General features: G+C 41.6%; 1 protein-coding gene across 1 annotated transcript in view; it reads left to right on the top strand.

Annotated features, from left to right (window-relative positions):
• The window catches only part of syt1a (synaptotagmin Ia), a gene marked incomplete at its 3' end in the record, with an annotated part of 98,815 nt that overhangs the window by 33,715 nt on the left and 43,285 nt on the right, over positions 1-21,815 (top strand). Inside the window, exon 2 of the mRNA XM_083935561.1 lies at positions 14,973-15,177. Coding sequence (XP_083791687.1) covers positions 15,003-15,177 — 175 coding nt within the window. The 5' untranslated portion in view covers positions 14,973-15,002. The remainder of the gene's footprint in view (positions 1-14,972; positions 15,178-21,815) is intronic.

Below are 21,815 nucleotides of genomic sequence, written 5' to 3'. Positions count from 1 at the left end.
GTGTGTGTGACATGAAAAATAATAGAGTGAAAATTAAATTTCCCCATTCGCGGGACTAATAAAGGAATTCTTCTTCTTCTTATTAGTATTTATCATCTTTGAATGAAATTGATATCATGTAGAAAATATATCTATATCATATATATATAATATTTCATCAAGTTCTCATTGGATGAACTCCTCATCTGAATCCGATCACTGTCCACTTATATCTTTTCTGCACTACAGTTCTGTTTATACCTGTTTTCAACAGTCTACTGCGTATTTACATCTTATACACCCGTTCACATTTCTGCTTACATCTGATACACGCATGTCTTTCTACATCTCACGCCGACGATGTTCTCTGTATCTAACCTGTACTAACACACGAACATCCTGACACTTATTCTTCTCTTACACTTTATTCTTGTTGTTAGGTTAAAATGTTTTTGTACAGTTGCACTGTCGTTATTTGCTGCTCTGTGTGCCCTGAATTGCCCCCCGGGGGCAAATAATAATGAAATAATGAATTGAATTAGAATTTGAAAATACTTTCCTATACTATACCAGAAGACAAGCTATATGATGATATATATTGTTATGTAGATATGAAATGAATGGATGATGATGATCACGGTCCTAATTCATCGACTTTGTTGACGGGTGCTTAACCAGTTTTTGTTAGAGCCCATCCAAGACAACGACATCATCATGAAACTGCACACACTCCACTCTAAACAGAATCAAAAAGGTCAGCTGCCAAGTGTATGGAAAGAGCACTTGAAGGGCCGTCTGTTTGAGAACATTAACAGCTCTGGGGACGAGTCTTTTTGACATGGACACCATGAATGACAAAGGGCTAAGTGCCGCAGCTCCATCAGCTACGTCATCCGTAACCAAAGAAACAACAAATAAGGAAACAGGGAAGAACAGACCGCTTCCTCTTCATGGGAATCTCCCAGATGTCCAAACATTTACTGCAATCATCTCTTTAGTTGCTGCCTTTTGTCTCAACTTTACGCAATTATTCCCCTCCTGATTATCTGCCTCGATAAACCGTGTCAGTTATGATATCTGTGGCTGAGCCCTGCGGGAGGCAGGCTGCTGCAGAGGGAGGCGTGAAGGAGTGGGCGGGAAGAAGAAGAAGAAGAAGAAGCTGGAGGGTGGAGGCTGAATACAATCAAGGCTACAGGGCATTTATTTTTTTATGTTGCTCCCGAGCTACAACACTCCAAAAATTAATATATTTTTTATCACAATTAGTTATAAAGGAAAATAAGAAAATGTGACATCAATAAAATTCCTTTGAGGTAAGATTATTTTAGGTTTTCAACACAGTCCATAATTGAAATGAAGTTCTCTCTATAACCCCTTGGAGTACATCTATTGCTGCGCTCTAAGGGTCAACCTCGCTGACCGCTTAAGACCTCGTCACTTACTTTGTGCATCTCCCAGCCTGTCACGGAGCCAGTGGTTGCCGGGCAAATTTCCCTGAAGGGTGACCCTGCCTAGGGTGGTAGCCTTCTTTTATCAATATGACTCATGTACCAGTAGTCGCACCATGGCCCCTGGCCTCGCCTTCCACAACAGACTGATTCCAACAGACATGACTCCCCAGGCACCCGCTATATTAGCCCCTGCCCTTAACCACCTCCCCGCTGCCCCCTCCAGCTTCGCAGCCAACTACGCACGCAAGCAGGGATAAGGGTCACTAAATGTGAGGGGTGGGTTTTTCAAGCCCTTTCTAACTGTATCTGCTAATGTAATAGAAAACAGAATAAGTCAGTCAGAAAGTGTTTGGTCCCTGTTGTTTGTCCAATAAAGACGGGGGCTGAGAAAAGGTGGACCATTACAGATCCCCAGCAGTTACTCTGTGAGTTCTTTGAGAGTAATGGACCTTTGCTGCAGGCTTTGCTTTAGGAATAGGAAATCATGGCGAGTTTAGTGGAGCTACCCAAGTCTGACAGTTACTCAAAGACATGTAACACTGGATTGAGAAGGAAACAGTGTTTCATTGGCACAGAGTTTGAAAGAGAGTAACAGATACATGCTCACCTGCGAATATTCATGCCGGTGATGTGCTCTGCCTGCCAGATCGCCTCAACAGTTACACAAACTATGACTTTTAGCGTGTGTAGAGTTTGCCGTCATGAATATGACTACAGAATTTCAGCATTGCTGTATAATCCTCATGCCTGTATTTCAAAGATCTTGTTCCGAAAAAAAATATGTTGAGGTGCAAATGAATCGCACGAAAAGACAACCCCCGGTGTGTAAAGGCCTTTAGATTAGTGTTAAGGCAGAATCATGAAAGATCTATTTGCACCTGGGCTGCCTACAGGGAGCTCTTTTAGATTTGTCTGTGTCTCAGTGTTGATTAAAATCAAATCAGTTATTTAAAGCCAGATTCAGCATCTCAATGAAGCAGCCCATCGGGTGTGACTGCACTTTACCCTCCTCTCTACTCCCCAGCCTCTCATTTAGCCCAGGGCTGATAGACCCATTTTCCAGTGGGTGTGCCGCCTTGCAGTATTTGTCATATAAATAGACTGAACGTATCCACCGACAGCTCAGGGAGTGTATCACACCTACGCTGTGTGAGGAACAAGAGTAGATGATAAGAGCTGCTGAGATCTGGGGCCCCTGAGTCCTTCTGCCCAGCAGACAACAAGGCTGCTTTTTCTAACTTTTCTTAGCATTTTGGAAGCAGTAATTGAAAATGGGTGAATCTTTGTGCACTGGCTTAATAGAGCTGTCTTGCCCTCGCAGCAAAGCGGGGTTAATAACTTTTTCCAGTTTCATTACCCCCTGAGATTGGCTTCAGGTGAGTAAAGAAGCAACGCTGGACAAGGGGAAGTGGCCACAGGGCTTTCTCAGCTCCTTATCTCTGCTCTCTGCAGGCAGCTCACCTAACATCATTTATGTGACTTATTATATACATAAAAGACTCCCGCTTTTGTGTGTATGTGTGTGTGACCACTATGTCTGGAAGAACTATCCTCTCGCAAATGAGCGTCTGGCAGACGGTGGTGGATACTTGACTGACAGCCAGTAATTAATGTGCCGGTTCACTAACTCATGTCCTCCTCATCCACTTTACCAAAGTTGAGCCGCACTGTTAGGCTTTCTTCCTGCATGTATCAATGCAACAGTTTTTGGAGTTTCTTCCTGGGAGCTCTTGAGAGTTTATTTTTTCTTGATATTTGATGTGTGTTGCTGCCAGTTTGAAGTCCTGAAATTCACTTTGTTCTTGTTCTTGTGAAGCAACAATGACTAATTGGCTTTGATGCTGGTTGACTGGGGATTTTTGTGATGTTCTTTGATGAAGACTGAACAAAGACAGGATAGAGTGAGAGGAATCGACTCAAGAAATATTTGTGTCCACGCAAACCCAATGAAATCAGCTAAAAATGCTGTAATACACATGCCTGGCCTGCATATGGCGCTGTTACTGCCACAGAAACACACCAACAATGGAGAAGAAGAGACGGGGGAAACGCTGTTTATAATCATAATACAAACACCGGAGACTTTCTTGCCAAATCTGGCGACTTCCCAAATCCTCATCATCTGTCGACTGTTTCTGGTGTTATTGGAGACTTTTGTGGTGTTTAGTTACTCTGTAGTTAGTGTCCTCAACGAACATTTGTTGCTGCTGTGAGCCCCTTCCCCATCCTGATGACACTGCCAAGGTGGGTGTTTTCAAATCTTCCCACATTGGGACCCGGTTACAAAAGATACCGTTTTCAGGCTCCGATAATGCCGGCTCGGTGACTACGTGTGGATGGTCGGCAAAAACCATTCTTAAGTTGTGCGGTTACAGAAAAATGCCTCTCTGCGTGGACGGGCCCTGAATCTATGACCTGAGGGGACAGTCTAATATAGACCTGGGGCCGGCTTTACAAAGATATTTTAGACTTGTCTTTAGTGTTAGACCGGTCTTATAGTCGTTTTACTGCTTGAAAAGCCCAGACATTTCAGACTATTTAAGCCTGAAAAGTTAGCCACTCTGCCCCATGGGTAACTCTGGACTAAGATCCATTGTATTCAGGTGAATTTAGATGTCTATCTAAAGTCTGAGTAGCAGTTGGATCTAAACCAAAGTCAAAGTCTATCTTTGTTAGTACCTGCTGGTCAAAGATAGCCATCAAGGGGGTCTGTGGGATTCACCCTTTCACCTTACCAACTACCTTCACGATGTAGGTTAGGTGGGTTTTTTTTAAGTGTAAATTTGTGCAGAATATGATAGGATTGTCTTTGATTCAATAATTTCTTAGTCAACTAAAACTCAAACGTTTGTGTCCACGAATCGCTTGAATCGACAGATCTGTAAAATGTGATCGTACGTTTCTTGGAAACAAGTCAAAGTCAAAGAGGGGGCAGCTCCAGAATGTAAAATACAGTAGATGTTTCATGTTTGTTTATAATTCAAGCATTTCTCTAAAGTTTAGCTGTAAGATCTGAACTCTCCATAAAAACAACAATATTACTTCCATTAGCTAGATGGCAATGATGACCAAGGCCAGACCTGAATGGAAATTGCTCTTCTACATGTGATATTAATGCCGCATGAAAGAGCTAAATCCACTCAATATAGATCATGTGAGTCATAACAGTTTGATAATGAAACGGTTTATAAAGCATGAAATGACTTTAAAAATCTCTAATTTATCTGCTGAATATGTCCCCAGTCAAATATTATGGTGTTAATTGCTTGATGCAGAACTGCGTTATGCATGCAAACACGAGCTTTAATTTGCTCAGAGTTTATTTTGCATCATTTATTTTAATTACACTGTTAGCGCTCCCAATGGATCAAAAAAGTGTCCTTGTTTTCGATTATTAGCTTGTCCAGATCTGTAAAGCATTCACAAAGTGTCTTCCTGAGGAACAACAATGTTCATGCTTTGACCTGTAATCAAACCTCTGAATGGTTCAACAGTAGATGATCAAGACTGTCACAGTTAAGTGTCGGAAAGTACATGATATGACTTTGTTATAAAGAGAATATGAATCCTGGATTCAAATCAAATGGACACATTTAATTCTGGATGAGAGAGACGTGGACCTAACTGGGAACTGGAGGACGCCATTATTAGCCACGCCCTAAAGCATACCCTACTCTATTGAATATTTCACTCTAAATGGGACCATATTTAACTAAATGAACATCATGCTGTATTGTAGAAGGTTTCAAACTACAGATTGAGATCATAAATTCATTAAGAAAATGTTTACTGAGGTAATAAATCGAGAAGTAGGCTCATTTTCTCATTGACTTCTACACAATCACACTAACTAGTGGAGTCACCCCCTGCTAGACATTAGAGAAAATACAGGTTTAAGGCACTTCACTATTGACTTGGTTGGCAATTGGATTTATTTAGCCTTTTATTTAGTTTAATAAGTAAAACATTTATTCTTTTTTGTTTATCAGACATTTTGGAATCAATGCCTTTGTAAATATTTGCTTTATTTTTTCTTATTTTTCTAATTTTTGTTTTCTGACATATTTGTACAGAATTGTGAACTCCAAGTCTCTTTATAACAACACAGGCTCTTTCCCTTATATGTGAAGTGTTCTGCTGTAATAGCAGATAATGGTTTTTAAACACACTTGAGTTTAATAAGCTTCAGGCTAAGAAATTATGATTTACCAATCCAAGTTATGCAAAATAGGCTAGGTCTCGAAGATAACCAATTTGTACATGTAGATGATGAGCTCTCTCGTATTGATCCCACCCCTTTTTACTGTGGTGTCTATGCCTACATGTATTCAATCGGTTCAAATTAGGCTGACATATAACAACCGCAACATCATTTTGTGGTAATTAGCAAATAATTCTTAATAAAAGGGATTTAATTGGTGATTTACTGGGTGATTAACTCGTAAAAAGTGACAAGATGGGAGTGATATTGGCAAAAGGATCTGTGAATATATTGAATTTGATGGTGAAATGGACAACATTAATCCTGGGTGGGGTTTGTTTTGTTGGGAAGTTTGGCTAGTTAATACATGCGAGACGTTTGATGTAATCAGTGCTGCTACTGCGCAGGTGTCAATACTCAATATCATTCACCAGTGTAGCAACACTTTTAACTCAAAAAAATATTTCAATGAATATAATATAAACTAAAATCTAATGTTCTGGCAGGAATGTGAAATTACAATAAGAGACGTTACTGCAGTGTTTACATGTTGCATACACTGCTACATGTAGCTTGCTACATGTAGCTTGGGAAAAGCAGGGAAAGCTACGTCTTGCTTGCCAATTTTGTAAAGTTGTGTTTTTGAAGCCTTTTTAGATGATTTCTGGCTGTAAATACGTAAAAAAAAAAATGCCGCTATACTTCGCTCTAGTCCGTCTAAAACAGTCTGTTGCATGGCATTGAAGCCTGAGTATTGACACCTGTGCAATGTGCTGTGATTACGTCAGCACGTCTGGCGGGTATTGACTAGCATCTCCCTGATATTCGGCAGCTTTATCATTTCCTAAAACAGCATGAACCAAAATGCCAACATGGTGTCCAAATCTGAAATCAAGTAAGGGGTCACATCATGTCTCCATGTCAGCATTGTCATCCATTGTGTTCTTCTGTCTTTTTAAATCGTAGAAATTGTTATGTTAATGGTCCTATGACTGCCCAGGTTGAGCAGACAAAAATCCATTGGTGAGTGGAAAAAAACATGAAAGGATGATGGAGGAGATAGCAGCAAGGAAAGAGGGAGGTAGTGAGCAAGGGAGTTGACCCAGTTAGAGAGAGAGAGAGAGAGAGAGAGAGAGAGAGAGAGGTGATAGGAGGGAGCTACGTGCCAGCTTTGCCACTGTGGTTGGGGACCTGCTGGGCCATCTGGCGGCCCTGTAATTGGGTTGGGGTTTTGCACCTGAGCGGCACACCTCCGAGGAGATGGTAGGAGCAAAAAAAAGAAAGAAACAAGCGGTGTATTGCATCCTGCAGCGAAGTGAAGGTGGGAACGAATGTGAAAGTCGATGAAAGGTTCGGTCAATTCATGCCCTGGTGCCTACTAAATTCATGCTAATGTCTTTCTTTCTCTCTCAAATTGGTTTATTTCACCAACAGGTTACAATAGGGTAAGACTGAATGTGACTCTATAATTGGAGTGGAAAGGACACGCTACAGTGTGACTGTGTATGAAGAAAGTGCAGCCATTTTGTGCAAAAATAACATGGATATACAGTATGATTACATAGCGATGACAACCTTTGTAAAGGGAAAAGGGTCAACAAGGCCCTGAGGTTTTTCCATGAAGCTCTTCAAGTGGACTGCCCGCTGTGAGGTAGTGCAGACAATGGATACATTACACTTGCTTTAGTCATTACAGTGAATGAATTAGTGTTTCATTGTCATGTGAGGCCTGATGCAGGAGGCATAACAGACTCCACGGGTGGCTCTCGACACACACACACCGCTCACATCTACTTTTTTTTATCCATTTGACATTTTATTTTGAAATTTAGAAGCATCAGCCTCACCCAACCCTAAGATAAAATGATGATGTGATCTCAAAGCTTTCAGATGCATGTCTAATTCTGAAAGGTCTCTTAATTCACTGGAATGGCATCATTTACATAAACATTTGCACCCTCCCTCTGCTGAACCCTTCAGGGTAATTATTGTCTTTGTCTAAGTGTAAGTCCTTGTATAATAAACATCCTTGTTAAAGCATGGTAAACCGTCATGTTTACATCTTTACCCCTCACATCAGATATACAGTAAGCTCACTTGGAAATATTGAGTGAAAGCATATGTGCAGCCCCCCTTCAGAGCAGGATCAATTCTTTTCTGTAAAGGAAGCCTCCCACATGCGCTCATTGTGCTCCCTAAAAGTCCTCGGCTGTGTTGAAGTATCTCTGTCATCGCCGTGCGTGCCTCTCAAAGGTTCAGCGCCCACACTAACCTTGCAGCATTTCAAAGGGAGACCAGAGGGAGGCTGAGTGAACATGGACATGCGTAGGCGTCCATGCAACAAAGGGGGAGGTTGAGAGGGCTGAGGTAACCAATGGCTGCCTTACTCAGAGCAGGAGAAGGTTCATTGCCACTCTTTACGTGAAGTTTAATTCTCTGTAATGACTCATGTTTTCTTGCTTAAATTATAGTTTCTAAAGACATAAATGTCTTCAGGTCGTCCGTCCGTCCCCTTCACCTGAGTGCCTGGAGGGACTCTCAAACTGGCACAAAAACCCACTCAGACTGGAGGATAGACTGACTAGGTTTTGATGGTCAAAGGTATTGGTTATTTTTATGATACACAAGATGACGAGAGAATCTTTGGTTCACAAGATCAGACAAATCCATCTTGTCAGCCTTCAAGTAATGCGTATGTTCGGACCAATCAGCATCCTGGGAGGAGCTACTGGCAGCTGTGGGCATGGTTTAGGTGTGTGTATGCAGGGCGACAACAACGGTCTCTCCTTCGATGCTGCAATAAAATATTTTATATCAGAACTGGAGAGCTTTTCTTCATTTAAAAAAGAGCAAAAACCAGCACTGAAGGCTTTTGACGATGGGAAAGATGTTCTCGCTCTTCTCCTGACTGGCTTCGGCGAGAGTTTGATGTTGTTTCATCCATCACCTGCCAGGTTTGTGTCAGGTGTCAGGTATGATGTTTTTGGCCATAACTCAAGAATTCATATGCTAATTTTTACAAAATACACTTAATACCTTCTATTAAATTCCTTCAAAGTCTTCACCAAATGTTTTGCGAGAGTCTGCACGGACATGGATGTAAACCGTAGGGCGGCAATTGTGCTTGTAAACTCTGAGACACCACTGATCTCCAATTTACAATGCTGCCCTTTCATCCCTTCCCAGGAGATTCAACAATCTAACCTCAAAGAACAACTGTTCACACATGGCCTCCTGTGACCCCAACGACTGTCGTTCAGACTCAATAGAGCACTAACGAAGTCCAAACCTACTTCTCACCAACGACTGTCACTCTAACGACGGTCGTTGGCACTTGGAGCACAAAGGGCTCCAGTGAAATCATCGGCCTTGTGAGAGGTTAAATACCTGGATCTCACACCAGTTAGTTGGACCAGTCCACACCTGGTCAGATGCGTACATAAACTGATGAAGCCTCTTGGATGAGAGGTGAAACGTCTTCCTAGACAAATAATCAAGTCCAGTTGCTTTTGACTGAAATTGCTTTGAGGATAACGACGACCTGGACGAATGAGAACATTCACAGGCTGCTTGTAAACTAGTTACTGAACTTTCTTTCCTTCTATGGAAGCATTTTTTTCATCAACCAGCCACATGACATGTCTAGAACATGTCTGTGTTGGTGACAGTCGAGGATGTTGTTAAACAAGTGTTAGCAAAGTATTAAAATCCCAGCTGGATATGCAGTACATTGAGAAGCATCAGCTGGTAAACATGACGTGATTGTGAATACCGCTTCATGCTAGAAACCTGTTTTTTCAATCGAGCTCATTCATCTAAAAACACATTATTATTTCTGTTTAGTGGTGTTGTGCTGATGTTACATTTCCATAGTTATATAAAAAAAGAGAAAAGGACCCCCTGGGTATTTCCGTAAGACAAAATACAAATCGCAAGTAATAATTGATATGAAAGCAGGATTATAGACATCATGGAGGTGTCTGTATGGCTTGGAATGAGTATCAGATGAGATGAAATAGGAAAAAAAGCGCAGCAAAGTCATTATATTTAGTTAAAGGAACATTTTTGGGGTAATTACATGAAGGTGCTGTCTGAGTGATTAACGCTGCAACCACAATATCTGCAAGTGGGGATCTTCAAGGGAAACCCTCCAGCTACCCTTTCTGATGCAACGGGTATGTTTACCTGATTATATGTCTATAAGCTCCTTATCATTTTTTTTTGTTTGGCTGGCAATTGTGTAAATACAGTTGACATTACTTTCAACGCTAATTAAGTGTGGTTGCGAAGGTGCAGGCAGAACAAACGAACCTTCATCATAATCCAGCAATTCATATTTGCTTCCTGGCTACTGTTACCAAGTTATGAATAGAGCAAATGATTTACAGTATAATGTACGTTACATTGGCTTGTTTCTCTTGGCAACAGTGGTCTTTCTTTTTTCCCCTCTGACAGTCCTTGTCATTGCCAGTTGTATGTTGTGTCTCCTCCTACACAGGGATCCGCTTTTTTCTCACTTATTCTCAAAACTTTTGGCCTAAATCCTTTACTTTCCTCCACAGATCTTACTTTAGTCTGTGCCAGGTCAGGCCTTTCATCGGCTATCTTGGATTAACCGATTACACTCAAGAACATAGTGTTGCCACACATCAGGACTACCCCAGCGTTGGACCAGAGGTCACTTGGCTTCTTATCTCCAGTCAGCTCAAGCTGCTGGCTTCTGGCGGCTGTGATGTTAATTGTCCCAGCCATCTTAATTGGCCTCTCCAGAGCCATGCATGCTGCAAGAACATCAGCAGCAGCCTGAACTTCTGCCTCTCTTTGTTCCATTTCCTCAGTGATGGAGTTTAACAGTAGGCCTTGACATAACACGGCGTGATGGTGTTAGGGCGCAATCACACTGTCCATCCGTACCGTGCCCTGTGCTTTAGGGTACTTGTCCCCCCCTCCCTCTCCCCCCGCGGCCCAGGCCCGTTTGTTCTCACACTACCTGGGCCTCGTCACATAACAATCCTATCATACAGAATTGTCCCCAAAGTATCGCGATAGTATCGAATCGAGGTAAAAGCATATTATCCCGACCCTAATGTATACTGAGAAGTTGATTAGCACATAGGGTTATCAATCATATCCCATGCATTTTTTCTACCATTTATTCATGTCACAGCTGAACTCAGTGTTGATAGCATGAGTCACTGGATATGAGATTGGCAAAGTGTTCAATGCAGATAGTCACATTTGTTTTGACTTCCCTGCTGCCATTAACTGTAACCTGAAAGAATGGCGGTTCATCAAAGTCTCTCTAATTTAGTAGCTGCTCAGTCAGTCTGTGTGAGTTCTGTTTACAAACCCCCGAGTTTCTTATAATAGAAACATATAACTGGTCTGGTAATCACATGAACTTTTCCACCAAGAAAGAAAACTGCGTTGTGAGTCACGGTGGAGTCACTTAAGCTGTACATGTATGCATAGACTTGTGCTTATGTTGCCCTTAATTTTCAAGCCAACAGCAGAATTGATCTACCTCATCTTCGGTTGAGGCGTCACTAAATGCCTCTGGTTCTTTGATGTCCTGTATTCTTTGCATACCGTACACCATCTAACGTCCTGGTATGTCATGTCATGTCACTGTTCTAGTGACTCTTCTGTGTTGACTAGTAAAACTACATGTTTGACGTCATTGATGTCTAATATTGCTTTTGCTGGTTAACTTACACTTTCGAAGCAGCCCGTTTGATGCACAGATCAAACATCCGCTGTCCATGGCGCTGACTGATGAGGTTGTTATTTGTTGATATTTTCTGCAGTTCAATCTTTCTGCTCTTTGATAGATATGCCGGATCTGCTGACTGAGGAAATGTCATGTTGCTATGCTTGCTGACGCACAACCCCTTCAAAAACCCTCTGCAAATACCACTTTCCCAGTCCACAGTCCATATCTACTGTATGTGCAGTCTCATGTCACTGAAGTGACAAAAAAAAGATAGTTCGTATCCACTTCTAAGGTTAAGACTTAACAAAATATCAGATTAAATCTGGTTTAACTGCACTTGTAAAGTTATTATAAAGACGTTTGAACTGCTTTTGTTTCATATCTTTTTAGTTTATCAGTTTTTGTTGTCGTTGTCGTCTGCAACCTATGGGCCCATCCAACGCCTGAACCGAGGCTGCTGGTCTTCTCTGGGCACAATTCTCTGCCTAAAGTTGAACTATCCCCTACTTTAAACTTAAACACAAACTGCAGAGTCAAACAGCTGTAGCCCACTGAGCTCGGAGCGACTTCTGCAGATTTTCATAGACGAAAGTCTGAACAATTCAAAGATTGTTTTTACACTTAGAATTAACTATACCATGGTTTGATCTGATCTGGCCTGAGACTACTTCTTTTCGTCAGACCAAGGTTCGGTTGTTTTGGTCCGGACAGCGTGGGAGAAGTATCATACCTGGAATTTTGGTATTGGATCAAATTGAAAAGCCCGAAATTCCAGACTAAATGAAGTAGGTGTAAAAGCACATAAAGTAGAATTTTTGCCCACATTGGTCACAATAACTGGGAATACGTCCTTTTCAGTAGGTGTTTTCTTGCTTGCCTCTTGGATCCAATTATCAGACAACAGCTTGAGAGAAACCCTCCCAGTCTCCCAAGAACAATCCTTCATGTATACAGTGGCCATTTGATTTTGTACAGGCGGCTGAACTTTGTTTTTAAAACCCCACTGACTGAGTTTGTTGCTGGCACCACTCACCGCAGTTGCAGTGATAACCTAGATTTGACAGAAAAAGGGTTCTGGCTATTTGCCAGACTGAATTCCCAGGTGCCATTGGTCGGGAAATCTGGAATACAGTACACAGAATGAGAAATCATCTTCCCTCCCCCACCAACTACAGTCAGAGCTAAGTAAACAAGGGAATATGCTACTACGCAATTACTCAGTGAAGCTGCACACCGGCCAACAGTAGATCATGGTTGTTTTCTCCCTAGACATTATTATGAAGTCAATAATCATCTTTGAATTCAGGAGAATGAAACGCCCAAAGAGAGTGTCCAGGAACAGCTAAACTGTATCTGACAAGCACACATATTGAAAAGACACTTCGTATCTCTGCTGTAATTCGGTCCAAATTGCCTCCCTGCCATTGGAAACCTAATTTTATACATCCAAAGAGACATGAATTGGATTTCCGCTCTCTGAAGTTTTCTTTTCCCCCATGTTTATAAAGATGAATTGCCGCCGCAGTTCTTTGAGGTATATAAACGGATATCATTAGAGGCCTTTCTTAGGGTAAGATATGGATTTTTCAATTAAACAGAAACCTTTAAAAAAAAGTCTTTATTTTGACACCAGTGCAATACCCTCCACGAAGCGATACTCTAAATGGGAAAGTATGAGTTTAATGAGTCCTTTACTGTGGGCAAAGGGAAGAGAATTAGGTCATCAGCCTTCACCGTGTACTGGTGGAAAATCTCTACAACTTTAGTATGCCATTATCCTCTTCAATTGCTATGGTGACAGAGCCAAATTACAACCTGCACACAAAGAGTGGACAATAAATAGTTCCTGTCTGCAGTAGATTTGTCACAGTGCCGCAGCTTGCCCGACAGTCGTGTGTCATGCCACTAAGTAGTACACAACACTGGAAAAATGCCCGTCTTAACTAACACTCATTTATGTAATTTAAATTTCCCATAACTGCTTTTACTTTTTCCCGATCTAAACACTTTATTTTCACAGAAATTACATCCATTTTAATGTTTGTTTTAAATGTTTTAAGCACAGAACATGTCAAACTTATTGAAGTAACCTCCACTGCGTACTTGTCCGCACAGTATCGATTTTAGTTTCAAAGTTTTAATATCAATTAAGTGTTGTAGTTATTTATCCAAGCAAAACTTTTACTTTTTACTGGTTCCAGCTTCTTAAATGTGAAGATTTGCAGCTTTTCTTCGTCATGTATGACAGTAGAGTAATTAGGTTTTGGACAGCCCTGTCTCCCACAATTGCAAAATTAAGTTCCCATACAACTGAACCTCATTCTCAATTATGTTCCAACAGAAATAGCCGCCATTATAAACACCTGGTTAACCTTTTGAATCGCTACAAAACTACTTTGTTACCGTGGGATTGGGCCTCCAAACTACTCTGTTATGTTCAGGAGCAGATTGTGGTTTGTGCATTTGTTACATAACGAAATCTAAAAAGTGTGCGTGTTAAATACCTGGACTTTTGGTTTCACGTTGGACATGAGCCGCAGTCTCCTGAGTGATAGTCCGTGTCTCTGTGGCCAAACCCTCCATCCTGACCTCCACCCTCCGTGGACTTCAGTGGACCTTCTTTATGCAGAAACCTTTTTAATTCGCAAAAACAGATGTTATCCAGGAGGGAAAAAATACGTTTACCTTTTAGACATAAATTGAGACTACAGTTTAGTTGTATGGGAACCTCATTTTTTTGTTTGTAATTTTGGATATAAACTATAAATCTGTTTATATTTTGGTATGAATATGTAACACAATGAAGCCATATTGATCTATTTGAGGCTTAAAGGGATAAGAAATATAATATTTTACAATAAATGCAAAAATATTGTTGATTAAGTATATTGTCACCCATATGTTTAGGAAGTTTTAATTAAAAAGATTGAATTTAATAAACAAAGTCAGGAGAAAGTATGGTTTTTGATTTTTGTTACTTCCTCATGATGACTGACGTGTACGGGGATAAGGCTTCTGGGATATACCTTACATTATCCACATATGCAGTGTACACACACACACACACACACACACACACACACACACACACACATACACACACGCACACACGCACACACACACACAAAAAGCACCAGTTTACATAAATGATACATTGTTTCCTTCCTCCCCCTCACAAAAAGACCTGAATGTAAAGTAAACACACCTGCTGTGTACAGAGCACGGTGTGATAAGATAGTGGATGACTAATCCTCTCTGCACCGCAACATTATTTACTGTACTTTCAGTTGACTCCAAAAAGCATAGAATTTCAATGACGCCGGTGCGGAGATTTACTGCCTGTGTTGTACGAGAGTAATAAATAATCATTTTATCTCTGCTCTGTGATGCTAATCTGGAGTTTAAGCACTTAGTGAGTAGCTTTGTTCTGAATTCAGCGCGCCGGCCAATTCATTCTGGACCCCAGCTGATGTTTACCCAGGCTGAGCCGGCAGCTGCTCACACGGTCTGCGCCAAGTCAGTCATCTGACAAGGCGAGCGCGCTGTCTCTGACATGCATCTGTCACAGCGAGGGGAAAAAAAATTCTAACCCGCTCTGTTTCCTCTTCCTCCTCCTCCACTTGTCCAGCATCTGCCTGGCTGCCCCAGCATCGCCACGATGAATGAGAGCCGAAGGGAAGCGCTGGCAGCGGCGCCGCCCGAGCCCACCACCGCCTCCTCCTCCACAGCTGGCTCCAACACCACCAACATAGCCGGCTCGGGCACCGGCGAGAAGGACGAGGATTTTTCCAAGCTGAAGGACAAGTTTATGAATGAGCTGAACAAAATCCCACGTAAGTGTGTCCTCATTCTCCGAGCTGGAACTATATTTTGATTATCAACTAATCATTGAAGTGATCTTTAAAAGCAAAAAAGATTAAATTAATGAAATTGAAAATTAAATATTTGATGGTTTTCTCAGTCTTCTATGTTAGAAAAATGAATTTCTTTGAGTTTTGGACAGTTGGTTGGAGAAAACAACAATTTCATGACACCACCTTGACAGGCCATAGTCACTAACTAATGACGCTCCATGTCCTTGAGGGAGTTCCAGGGGTTACCCAGAAAAATGGGGAATATTATTATTATTTAAATAATGTTTCACTATTAAGAAGTGAGCCCAGTATGAATGCGAGTGCAGCGCAACTCGTTGAGTGGTCCATGGTTCTCTGCTCAGGAAACAACATGGCGGCCTACGCTTCCTGTTATTCCATCTAAACAATCCACCAAAACCTATTTCTGAAAACATATGAGGTGAGAAATAGGCAAACAAACTTGTTTTATTTTTGCAAACTACATCGTGTCAACGCAAATACAGACATAACAAAAGCACTGCAACCCTGCTCCAACTTTGTGCTCACCGGATCACATCGCCTGATCTAGTGGAAATGCCCCGTCAGACAACTCTTTCAATCCGTAATGTGTCTGTGTCCCTGCAAACAGTGCAGTTGTATGCATGGACCACACTTTGCATACAGGTTAAATACCTCGATCTCACACCAGCTAGTTGGTCCAGTCCCAGCCTGGTCCTGGTCCTGGTCCTGGTCCTGGTCCTGGTCCTGGTCCTGGACCAGTCCCAGCCTGGTCAGATGGGTACATGAACTGATGAAGCCTCTTGGATGAGAGGTGAAACATCTTTCTAGACAAATAACCAAGTCCAGTTGCTTTTGACTGAAATTGCTTTGGGGACCACACTGATAAATAAGGAATCGTCTGATTTAAATTAAGTTTATCAAGTTAAATGCCAAACCACAAAATCCATCTAAACAGACCTTGTTTCAATCACAGTTTGATCCTCATCAGGTCAAAAATGTTTTAAATTGTTATCACATCCATAATAATAATAATTATTATGGATGTGATAACATGTATAATGCACTTTACATTTTAGCACTCTCAACGTGCTACAGCGCAGAAAAAAGCAAATTAAAATGAAATTAAAAAGACATTCAGCAAAATGCTTTTGTAAACAAGCAGGTTTACTGTCCTGTAAATCCCATCCAACAATCCCAGGGAGGTAAACATCGAACAATTCAACCAGCAATACATCAACCCTCAAACAGAAATGCATAAATGCATTCAATATTTCTAAAAATCCATTAGAAAAGACACTTTTTTGGAGGCTTTGCACCTTTTGTTGACGCTGTTTTTCAGCAGCCTTAGCAACTACATGCGATGTTCCTATAATTACACTCTCCCTGAGTCAAACCACTCAATCCATTCAGTGTGACTCAAAAATGATTCAATCACGTGTGAGTGAACTTCTGTTGATGACGCACGCAAGACGACGACCGGCTTTACCAGCAACCTCTTATTCAATGGATCAGGTGAGCAAATAATTTACTGCGTCTTTCATTCTGTTGCTTTAGTCAACTACAAATTCATGTACTTCATGCACTAGATGGCTCAGAGGGCTACACGGTGGTGTAGTGGTTAGCACTGTCGCCTCACAGCGAAAAGGTTCCAGGTTTGCACCCCGGCAGGGGCCCTTCTGCGTGGGTTTTCTCCGGGTTCTCTGGTTTCCTCCCACAGTCCCAAGACGTGCAGGTGTTAGGTTAATTGATGACTCTAAAATCGCCCGTAGGTGTGAATGGTTGTCTGTCTCTGTTCGTCTCTATGTGTCCTGTGATAGACTGGCGTCCTGTCCCGGGTGTACCCCGCCTCACGCCTGATGTCAGTTGGAATAGGCTCCAGCTCCAGATAGGCTGGAGCCTATCCCAACTGAAGCGTCTAATCTGCCAAAATATAACAGACGAATCATTCAAAAGCTGCCTACAATTTTAAAGATGGAACCACATCGTTTCCTGGGCAAACTTCTAGCGTTTCTGCAGCTTGTATTTTCCCCGCAATCGTACAAAAGTGGATGAAAGTCTTAAGCAAACATTTAAAAAGTTAACCTGGAATCAAAACTTTCAAATGACACAGTCGTCATTCAGAGGAGGTTCCCTTCTTCTTCTTCTTTTTCTTCTTCTTCTTCTTTGTGTGTTCATCTGCGCTCCTGGAAGCAACGTCACCTCATGTTGCAAACATGCAGAGAGAGTATATTTACCCCAACGAGAGAGAAATGATCAGATCAAGCGTTGATGTTGTTATTAGGCGCCCGTATTTTCCAGCTGAACAGATTATCAAAGGTTTACATCACCCCTGTCAATAGGGGGGTTTACTCGGACCCTAATTTTCCACTATTAATCCGAATTATAGCTTAATCAGAAAATGAACATCTTAATCGAAGAGACTGGCCCAATCAGAAGGAATCATGGGAAAATATTAGCACATGTGCTTTGGAGCAGAGGTAAAATAAATAAAATCAACAATATGTTCAACATGAGGCTGCTGAGGTCCCTTTGGCTCTGTGTTGCAAATGTGATGCTATCCACATTACATACAGCCCACGACCGACACCTGTTTCACATCATCATTAGAAATATACCATTTATTATTGCTTCCAAATTGTAACATTATTATCTAAAACTAAATTTGGGCTTCTTTTGTACTCCCAAGGCAGGGAAAGTTATCTGAGAGCTTCCCAAAAAAAGCTTGTCTGTCACACAGGGTTTTAAATTACTGTTTTCTCACCTCATCCCCTCAATCAAAAGCAGTGTTTGCTCCCCGGTACTGCCAAGCCCATGATGAATGCCCCAAGACTTGTTTACTCCGTGGAATATCGATACTGTCTGGAGAAATTCAGGTAGCAGATTTAACGAGGAATATGTGATAGGAGAAGCTGCATGCTGCCAGTGCTGCTGCAGGTGGTTTTCTGTTGGGCTTATAAACCGGTTTAAGCCCCGCAGGCTTTGAGGCTGGTCACACGGGGCTGTCAGACTGGCCTAACTTGTTGCTGCATTTCTGTCCATCAGGATCTGCAGGACATATCTCTGAGCAGGGGATATTGCCTCGGCCCAAGCTGTTGACTGATGACTCAAGCATCACAAAAACAAACTCTGTCTCAGTCTTTCTGCCTTAACTGTTCTTGCTTTGTTCATTTGAAAACATTTTCAAGGAAAACCGTTTCAAAAATATGTTTACATGCGTATTTAATCTAGTAATCTCACTTCAGTTGTGTTCTTCGCATCCTATTTAATGCACTACAGGGCTGCAACTAACAATCCTTAATTATTCTCTTGAGCTTTTCTTAATTCATCTCTTAATTTAGAAAGTCTGAAGAAACTAGTCTGTTAAATGTCAGAAAATATTGAAAAATGTCAATCGCTAGTTCTCAGAGCTTGAGGTGACGTCTTCAAATTGATTTTCTCGTCCGACCGACGATATTCAATTTACAAAGATGTGAAACCAATAAAAGCAGCTACATTCGTAGAGAAACGCAGATAAACGCACTCCCTACAGCTATGCAAACCAGCGGCCGTTCACGATAATTAAAATATACCAACGTGATTGTGTCGTACATGATGTGTTCAATGATTTCTTCCGCGGCCGAAGAGAGGCTGTCTTCAATTTACAAATGAGCCTTCCATGTGTACAGAAACACCCCGACTGTGTAATCACACTAAACCATATTGTGGCTTCTCGTTGAGCTCAGAGGTTGCTTCCAAGGAAACCAGTGTATTGAATTTCTTAGTAAGTTTTCTAAACACCCAGAGCTTTTCTTTCCCGATAACAATTAACCTCTGAGCGCGGAGGCTGTTTGATCCATGACTGCTGGCTCCTCCAGCCATTACTTCAAATAACACAGGCAGGCGATTGACATTTCAAGAAATAAATGGGTTTTTAAACATTTTTTATCAGGGGCTTTAAGCTTTTTGGCACCCATAGGCACTCACAGACATTTTAAAAAGCTGCAGAAAGATTAAATTAAAATCCTTTTTTTTATGCCTCCAGTCGAGCAATCTGTCATTTTTTGCCTAATTTAAGATAAAGGGGTTTGCAACTGGCATTGTAAATAGATACAGCTCTCTTAAGGAAGGAAGAATTACTTTATTTATCCCGCCACAGGGAAATTGAATTTTTTCACTCTTATTATTAATCATGTTACACACACACAGGCCCGAAATACACACATGCACAAACAGGACCTATACATGCAATTAAGGAGATGTTAGAGCGAGTAAGAGTGAGGGGGCTGCCAGTGACCAGCATCCCGAGCAGTTGGGGGATTGGCAGTGCCCAGGAGATGAACTGGCACCAGTCTACGCTCCATACATGGTCCACACAGGGACTGGACCGGCGACCCTACGGTTCCCAGCCACGTCACCTATGGGCTGAGCTACTGCCGCCCCATCCATTTTAATTTGATCCTTTTTTTTATTCATCAAAAATCCAGAAGGCATTTAAGTTTATGTTTTCAGCACATACACAAGAAAGCTTTTGTCCCGTGTGGACTGACTCCTGGGACTTCTTTGAGACTAAAACTCTCTTGGGTTGTTGATGGACAAGAGTGTCACGCTGAGGGTTGAGGCTAAAATTACAAAAGTCCCTCAAAGACCTTGTGGTGTAACTTAAAAGACAAATTTGAGCTTCCACGTGTCTAAACTGGTTTGACTTTGTGTCTGCTCGCAGTCAGCAGACAGCAGAGTTTATTAAGGGGGATTACGTTGGTGGCTCAGCAGAGCCGGTCGTCTCTGCCTGCCTGCTGCTCCGCTGACAAGCCTCGTTGTGTACTCTCTGCCCTCGCTATGCAAAGGTTTGCCTCCCATGAGACACCATGAGGTCATGGTCAAACCCACACCAGAGCAGTCTCAACCAGCACAGGCAAGAGATGGGATTCCTTTTTTTTCAGCAAATATAAGTTATGAGTCTTTGTGCTGGAGCTTTTGTAGACATGATTGGTTGTTGGGGCTGTTTGCCATCATTTACCACAAGTGGAAAATCAGAATTAGCTGATTATGAGCAACAGTCCAAACTGGGTTTTTTTTTGGGGGGGGGGGGGGGGGGGGGGTTATATACAAGGCTCTTTAGGCTTAAATGATTTCTGGCTTTTGGAAATCAATATCCATCCTCATAGAGAGTTGAAGTCTGCCATCTTTTTCAGGATAGCATCTGTTCCAAATCAAATTATTGGACCAATTTAAATAGAGTGCTGCAGTGCTGACGTATTTTTGTAGGTCAGCCTGGAAGTTCACATCCCCTTAGTTTCTTCAAAAAGAACCAAATGGGATTCTTCCATTCAAATTCATTTTCCCTGATCAATCACAAGAGACTCCCAGTCCCAGTCTACTAACTTCGAGTTTAGTGATATGCTAACTTCAACAGCGGTAAAATAATTCAATCATGCAGCTCTTCTAGACTTTTCAAAATGTTATCGGACCAAAAACCAGATCTGAAATGAGTAATTTTGCAAAGGTTGCAATGTTCAAAGTAATTTAGTCATTGCTTTGAAGCTGCAACACCAAAGACTGCATGCTAGCAGTGGAGTAGATTACGGTGGAGCTTACCTTGGTTGTGATTGGCTAGCTCGTGCTATCAATGCACACATAGCTTGACAATATGCTTCAGAGTACTTCATTTGAAACAATTCTTTGACTTTATGCATTTAGTTTTATCATACGCCACAGGCATTTATCGTAAGCATACGTTCAAATGTTTTGGTGGCATCTTGGCACACTGAACTGACAACTTTTGTCAAATGTACCAATCACACATCGCGTTACATCAAAGAAAGCTTGCAGTGATTGGCTGCGATCAAAACCATACGAATAGCCTTGGTGCAAAAAGATCAAATGCAGTTCAAAAGCAAACCTTGAACCTGACATAGACCTAGATATGATCAGATACTCTGTTGTGACTAAACGCTGAGGTCTCAGACACGTGGGAAAGAACGGTAGCATATTAATAACATACTGTCTACTATTATATTTACAGTTTGTCGACCATTAATGGCTTTTGAACTTGAAGTCATACGTCATACAATTTGGACTCACTTCCATCTGTTGCGTGTGCAGTCCATGTTTACAGCATCTCCATGACTTCAGCCATTTTTTTGAGCCTCCATGCAGTCACGGCTGGTCGGTCCCATTCTTGTGAAGTCGATATCTCAGGAACCCCTGGATGGATTTTCTTTCAATTTGGCACCAATGTCCATCTGAACTCAAGGAAGAAAAAATCAAATGCAGGTGTCATTTCAACTGAGAAGTTTTGATAATACTTGGTACTGAATATCTCATATTAACTGTGAACACGCCTTTACTCTGAAGGGGGAAAACCAACTGTCCCATCTCGTGTCATTATGACATATATCGCTGTAAATCCAACTCACGCACTGTAAATGTAGTGTCACTTCAACTCATTTCCAGCAAATGCATTGTGTTGATCTGATAATAATCAGAATAATGGACCAGGCAGAACAGAAATAATCTATTTAACCATATCACAGAGAAATAGACCAGCCAATCTGTTTGGTGTAAGAATTGATTCATTATCATCAGCTCTTAGTTATTGTTGTAGATGGCTGGACGATGCCCTGCAGCAGTCATATTGT

The sequence above is a fragment of the Echiichthys vipera genome (genome assembly GCF_963691815.1).
Source record: "Echiichthys vipera genome assembly, chromosome: 20".
Lineage (NCBI taxonomy): Eukaryota > Metazoa > Chordata > Actinopteri > Perciformes > Trachinidae > Echiichthys > Echiichthys vipera.
Note: the sequence above shows the minus strand (reverse complement) of the source record. Positions and strands in the feature narration are given on the sequence as shown.